The sequence below is a fragment of the Bacillus rossius genome, chromosome 16 (genome assembly GCF_032445375.1).
Source record: "Bacillus rossius redtenbacheri isolate Brsri chromosome 16, Brsri_v3, whole genome shotgun sequence".
Classification (NCBI taxonomy): domain Eukaryota; kingdom Metazoa; phylum Arthropoda; class Insecta; order Phasmatodea; family Bacillidae; genus Bacillus; species Bacillus rossius.
In genome coordinates this window covers 43,274,396-43,280,912 of record NC_086343.1, presented here as the reverse complement: position 1 = coordinate 43,280,912, position 6,517 = coordinate 43,274,396, and the positions used below count along the sequence as shown (strand labels likewise).

Sequence of the window (6,517 nt, the reverse complement as noted above, 5' to 3'; positions counted from 1 at the left end):
GAAAAAAAAAAATTTTCGTAATACATTTAGCAAAATGATAATATATAAACATAATTTAAAAATTAATGAACGCAATTATTACATAATATGCCATGCTACAAATGCGGTGCCATATAACCACAAAACCTGACGTGTTTTGCAAAAATAGCTTAGAAGAAGGAAAAAGTTTATAGCAGAAATGCGGGCTGTCGACACCTACTGTTTTCAGAGATGTTTAACTTACGCTTACAACACTACTTAGTCCACAAGACTAAAAATCAGGAATCGTTTGCATAGCAAGTGAATCAGTGTTTGGCATCAAGAATGGAAGATGGCACAGTTCGCAGCAGCTAACATACACCTCTGAGAACGTGTCACCAAAGCTCCTTGTGACTCAGAATGTACATTGCGTCCATCCTTAAGCTACTTGTGACGCAACTCAATACACAAAACAAATCAATTGCCATTAAAAACCACATTTGTTTAATTTGATTCCAACATTACGTTGCTATCAAAGTCTGGGCATAAGCATGACAAGGCCTCAAATTCGCAGAACTATCTAAGTAGTTGCGGAGTGTCTAAAAAAACCTAATCTCGACGCCACACTCAGTTTCCAGACAGCTGCCAGCATGGTAGTAAGCAAGGCAGTTCACCATCAAATTGGCTTTGCAGCTTCTGCAATAAACAGGTACAGTCAATGCCTTAAAGACCAAAAGTTAATGCCACAAAAATATAGTTAAAAAATTAATCTTAGATAAACTCCATTTAATGTTAAATTCAAACTTGTAATTGTCTTTAGTAGTAACACCTGCGTCACTGGCGTAGCACGATGTACAGTTAGTATATAAACGTGCTGGAATACTGGCGACCAAAGCTCGTATCAAGAGCCTCGCTTGCAGACAGAGCGGCCGCGCTGGGCTGGTTGCCTCACCTAGCGGGCAGCGAGGTGGACGGCTGTTGAAGCTCCTCGGATGCAGTGACCGGCAGGCCAGACCTCTTGCTCGGTGATGCTACACGGCGCGGCGGACAAAGCGGCCGCGCTGGGCTGGTTGCCTCGCCTAGCCGGGCAGCGAGGTGGACGGCTGTTGAAGCTCCTCGGATGCAGTGACCGGCAGGCCAGACCTCTTGCTCGGTGATGCTACACGGCGCGGCGGACAAAGCGGCCGCGCTGGGCTGGTTGCCTCGCCTAGCCGGGCAGCGAGGTGGACGGCTGTTGAAGCTCCTCGGATGCAGTGACCAGCAGGCCAGACCTCTTGCTCGGTGATGCTACACGGCGCGGCGGACAAAGCGGCCGCGCTGGGCTGGTTGCCTCACCTAGCGGGCAGCGAGGTGGACGGCTGTTGAAGCTCCTCGGATGCAGTGACCGGCAGGCCAGACCTCTTGCTCGGTGATGCTACACGGCGCGGCGGACAGAGCGGCCGCGCTGGGCTGGTTGCCTCGCCTAGCCGGGCAGCGAGGTGGACGGCTGTTGAAGCTCCTCGGATGTAGTGACCAGCAGGCCAGACCTCTTGCTCGGTGATGCTACACGGCGCGGCGGACAAAGCGGCCGCGCTGGGCTGGTTGTCTCGCCTAGCCGGGCAGCGAGGTGGACGGCTGTTGAAGCTCCTCGGATGCAGTGACCAGCAGGCCAGACCTCTTGCTCGGTGATGCTACACGGCGCAGCGGACAGAGCGGCCGCGCTGGGCTGGTTGCCTCACCTAGCGGGCAGCGAGGTGGACGGCTGTTGAAGCTCCTCGGATGCAGTGACCGGCAGGCCAGACCTCTTGCTCGGTGATGCTACACGGCGCGGCGGACAGAGCGGCCGCGCTGGGCTGGTTGCCTCGCCTAGCCGGGCAGCGAGGTGGACGGCTGTTGAAGCTCCTCGGATGCAGTGACCGGCAGGCCAGACCTCTTGCTCGGTGATGCTACACGGCGCGGCGGACAAAGCGGCCGCGCTGGGCTGGTTGCCTCGCCTAGCCGGGCAGCGAGGTGGACGGCTGTTGAAGCTCCTCGGATGCAGTGACCGGCAGGCCAGACCTCTTGCTCGGTGATGCTACACGGCGCGGCGGACAAAGCGGCCGCGCTGGGCTGGTTGCCTCGCCTAGCCGGGCAGCGAGGTGGACGGCTGTTGAAGCTCCTCGGATGCAGTGACCGGCAGGCCAGACCTCTTGCTCGGTGATGCTACACGGCGCGGCGGACAAAGCGGCCGCGCTGGGCTGGTTGCCTCGCCTAGCCGGGCAGCGAGGTGGACGGCTGTTGAAGCTCCTCGGATGCAGTGACCGGCAGGCCAGACCTCTTGCTCGGTGATGCTACACGGCGCGGCGGACAAAGCGGCCGCGCTGGGCTGGTTGCCTCGCCTAGCCGGGCAGCGAGGTGGACGGCTGTTGAAGCTCCTCGGATGCAGTGACCGGCAGGCCAGACCTCTTGCTCGGTGATGCTACACGGCGCGGCGGACAAAGCGGCCGCGCTGGGCTGGTTGCCTCGCCTAGCCGGGCAGCGAGGTGGACGGCTGTTGAAGCTCCTCGGATGTAGTGACCAGCAGGCCAGACCTCTTGCTCGGTGATGCTACACGGCGCGGCGGACAAAGCGGCCGCGCTGGGCTGGTTGCCTCGCCTAGCCGGGCAGCGAGGTGGACGGCTGTTGAAGCTCCTCGGATGCAGTGACCAGCAGGCCAGACCTCTTGCTCGGTGATGCTACACGGCGCGGCGGACAGAGCGGCCGCGCTGGGCTGGTTGCCTCACCTAGCGGGCAGCGAGGTGGACGGCTGTTGAAGCTCCTCGGATGTAGTGACCAGCAGGCCAGACCTCTTGCTCGGTGATGCTACACGGCGCGGCGGACAAAGCGGCCGCGCTGGGCTGGTTGCCTCGCCTAGCCGGGCAGCGAGGTGGACGGCTGTTGAAGCTCCTCGGATGTAGTGACCAGCAGGCCAGACCTCTTGCTCGGTGATGCTACACGGCGCGGCGGACAAAGCGGCCGCGCTGGGCTGGTTGCCTCGCCTAGCCGGGCAGCGAGGTGGACGGCTGTTGAAGCTCCTCGGATGTAGTGACCAGCAGGCCAGACCTCTTGCTCGGTGATGCTACACGGCGCGGCGGACAAAGCGGCCGCGCTGGGCTGGTTGCCTCGCCTAGCCGGGCAGCGAGGTGGACGGCTGTTGAAGCTCCTCGGATGCAGTGACCAGCAGGCCAGACCTCTTGCTCGGTGATGCTACACGGCGCGGCGGACAGAGCGGCCGCGCTGGGCTGGTTGCCTCACCTAGCGGGCAGCGAGGTGGACGGCTGTTGAAGCTCCTCGGATGTAGTGACCAGCAGGCCAGACCTCTTGCTCGGCGAAGCTACACCGCGCGGCGGACAGGAATAAACCAATCCACTCGCCATAGTTACGGTACATACCACAGTTCACGTGCTAGCGGGAAAACTAACTATTTGCTTTCAACACGATGAAATTGAAATGACAAAACCATATGCATAAAATAAAAATAAAATAATGAATATTTAAATTTATGTTACAAAGCCATTAGCATAAAATATAAAAAATAAAATAACGTACTCAAAAAATGTTTAGAGAAAACTTCAATTCGATTAATTTTTATAATTTTTTGGAACTTTTTTTTAAAAATAATTTTCTTGTGTGAAAGCTTATTTTACAGCCGGACACAATAAAGGATACAAGCGAGGAGATGTTTGAAAGGCTGGATGAGACGCCGTACCTGGAGTGAGTTCATCAGCACGCCATTAGGAGCGGCCCCAAGGCTTACCTGCGAGCTGGCGATGCCCTGGGAGAGGAACCAAAATGGCCGCCGTACCAAACGACACGGCAATGAGCCGTGTGCACCAGAACCCGCGCGCTCCTCCTACTCGTGTGCCGTGGAGGAACATGGACAAGTGGAGGTTGCAGGTATCAACTAGCAGCCTCCGATATGGTCGGTTATATTTCTACCCTGTAGTAAATGACAGCGAGGCGGATGCATATATATTTTTTCCCTGCAGCCACACACTTTCCTCGCGTACTTCTGCGATGCCATTACCGGGACAAGGATGATATTTTTTTTGTTGTTCCTGAAAGGTTGTTTCCCAGGCGCTGGTAAGAATGACGTATCGCGACGCGGAGAGGGGTGGGGTCCCCGGGGGCCGAACAGCGGAGAGGGGAGAGTATGAAGGTTGTCTCCCTCCCTGACTAATGCGAGGAGCAGGTTGGGGCGAGGGTAGAGTCCCACGGGAGACCCGCGCCGGGAGAAATGAAGGTGGCGCTCCCTCGGGACTGCGCCCGGCCGGCTCCCAGGTGGGCGTCGCTCGCGAAAACTCTGATTAGTTCGTCGATCCCTCGGGACTCCCGGTCTCCCGGCGGCGACGAGGCCCGCGTCCCTAGGGACCTGCCCGCTGCATTCAGATGGAGTCCCGAGCGAGAGCGAGTGTGTGTTCTGGGGAGATACTTCGCCCGGGCTTCATTATTATTTAATTACCAGCGGGCAGGCGGAGCGCTACACCTCTATCTGCCTCACAGACACCCGGGGCCGGCTCTACACGTAGAGCTGGTGGCTCTACTGCTGTGCTGGAGCGCGCGTCTGCACTTTCTCCCCGGAGCTGACACACACACGTACAACCACGTGATTTGTGAGATTCATCTTGTTGCCTGCTGGTACACTTCTTGATAACTTACGTGATTGCATATACCTACTCCTAGAGTCCACAGATTAAAGGTAAGCTCCCTCTTCGACTGTTATTATTTATGATTTGATTTGCTGATTCAATTGGGTAGGTTTTGGTATGTGTAAAAAATATTATTTGGTAATATAAGTTTTAGTTACTCTGCAATATAACACTGACCGGCTGAGAGACAACGCATAGCTAAAACCGGAGGGTTTGTGTACATTAAATTTTGCGTAGGATTTCTTAATGACTTATGTGAACACTAAGGAACGAATTTTGAAAATTCATCCCCCAAAGGTCATAAATAGAGGATGAAAATTTTTTATGAAAATTTGTCCTTTTTGTATTTATAAATATGGAAATTATTTTTTAGAGTACTGTTTATAAACCAGAGTCAGTTGTGTCAGCTTATTTGGTAATTCTTTAAAATTAGGATTAAATACTTTCCCATCGGGCCCACGGCTGTAGTTTACAAGACACACACTCAATTACACATTTTTAAAGCAAAGATTATTTTTACTTTACACTAAATATTGCATTTATTCTAACCAAAACTTCCTAGATCAAACTTAGAGAGAAAAGCTGACCAAAAGAGCACATGGATTGGTCTACACACCAGTAGTTCAGCGGAATGTTTTAGCATGGCTATGCCAAACTTGGCCTGCCTTTAGTCAGTCAATACAACGGATGTCCGGAGTTTACAACCGCGGGAACCTTTTTTTAAGAACTTTATGCATTTAATCTTACCAATTAAGTAATTTTATATTATTTTCTTAGGTAACATCAGCTTCAGCTCATTTATTACATTGCAAAATCTGAATTCAGGGAAAATAAGTCAACGTAATTAGTAACAAGAGTACCCAAAATACACGGAGCAATTTTATAGTATCTGGAAATCATCCTGGATGAACCAGTTCTTTTAGAATGATATTATCCAGTTTATAAAAATAATATGAATAGTTTAAGTAACTTTAAATAAATTACAGTTTTATTGTTTTTAATCGTAAGTGGCATTGTCAAATAGCTAATGGGTAAGTCACGAATGTGGGATTTAGGTGTAAATATATTAACAAGCCATGCCTTAAGTACATAAGTTGATATTATAATGGAAGTGATGTTTTATAAAGTGCTGTGTATCTGTGACAAAGGGCTGGCCCCCGGGGAGGCAGTCCAGCGAGCAGCTACGGGCGAACCAGGATCATAGTGCGTGTGAATAGACCTTCTACAGTGCAATTACCTGCCTTCTAGCTAATCACAAACATATCAAACTCAGGGGTCTGAAGTTATATCACAAACACCTGCAACAGTTTTAAGAATGAACGATTCGTGCTTTATTAATGATTATTGCGGCTTGTGTTACTTGACATGCGTACACCAGTCTACCTTATCATTACATTTTATAGTATATTGAGACAGTAATACAAGTTATACCTGACTTGCACTTAGTTGGCATGCTTTACAACGCAAAAAAAATGTATTCAATTTGTAGACCATAAATTAAATCTTTCTAACTCTAGCTTATTATTTACATACTATCTAATATATCGCAGCTTTGCTCGTGCAATTGCATGGTATACCTAATATTATACCATTATAAAGATAGCTTGTATTTAATTCAAAACATTTTTACTAACATAAATTTCAAAATAATGGTAGCTGTATATAGTATAAAATTCATTAAAACACCATTTAAGATTTATATTTTGTAAAAAGATGGTTACATGTTTTAATTTTGGGCATAAAATAAGGTACCTGATTTTACTCCCTTTTCAATATATTTGAGGATTTTTCTACCTTGATGAATTTGCAATTACGCTAACTCGTTTTCGTTTCATAAAGAAGCCAATTTAAAACAGTGAGACTCGGCTATTCAATTTTATTTAAGACTTTGTATTGGTTTGCACTTACATTTT

General features: G+C 50.1%; 1 protein-coding gene across 1 annotated transcript; it reads right to left on the bottom strand.

Annotated features, from left to right (window-relative positions):
• Nucleotides 1-1,037: 1,037 nt before the first annotated feature.
• Nucleotides 1,038-3,332, bottom strand: LOC134539900 (zonadhesin-like). The gene is made up of 5 exons (XM_063382249.1): nucleotides 3,211-3,332; nucleotides 2,700-2,954; nucleotides 1,677-1,931; nucleotides 1,294-1,548; nucleotides 1,038-1,245 (listed from the first exon to the last, which is right to left on the bottom strand). The coding sequence occupies exons 1-5, from the start codon at nucleotides 3,330-3,332 to the stop codon at nucleotides 1,038-1,040; spliced, it is 1,095 nt and encodes a 364-aa protein (XP_063238319.1).
• Between the last annotated feature and the right edge of the window lie 3,185 nt (nucleotides 3,333-6,517).

Excerpts from the sequence above, each read along its gene's own strand:
- LOC134539900 (XM_063382249.1), bottom strand. The coding sequence starts at position 3,332 with ATGGCGAGTGGATTGGTTTATTCCTGTCCGCCGCGCGGTGTAGCTTCG. Across the intron at positions 2,955-3,210 it reads TCCACCTCGCTGCCCGCTAG|GCGAGGCAACCAGCCCAGCG; the intron begins GTGAGGCAACCA and ends CTGCCCGGCTAG. Across the intron at positions 1,549-1,676 it reads TCCACCTCGCTGCCCGCTAG|GCGAGACAACCAGCCCAGCG; the intron begins GTGAGGCAACCA and ends CTGCCCGGCTAG.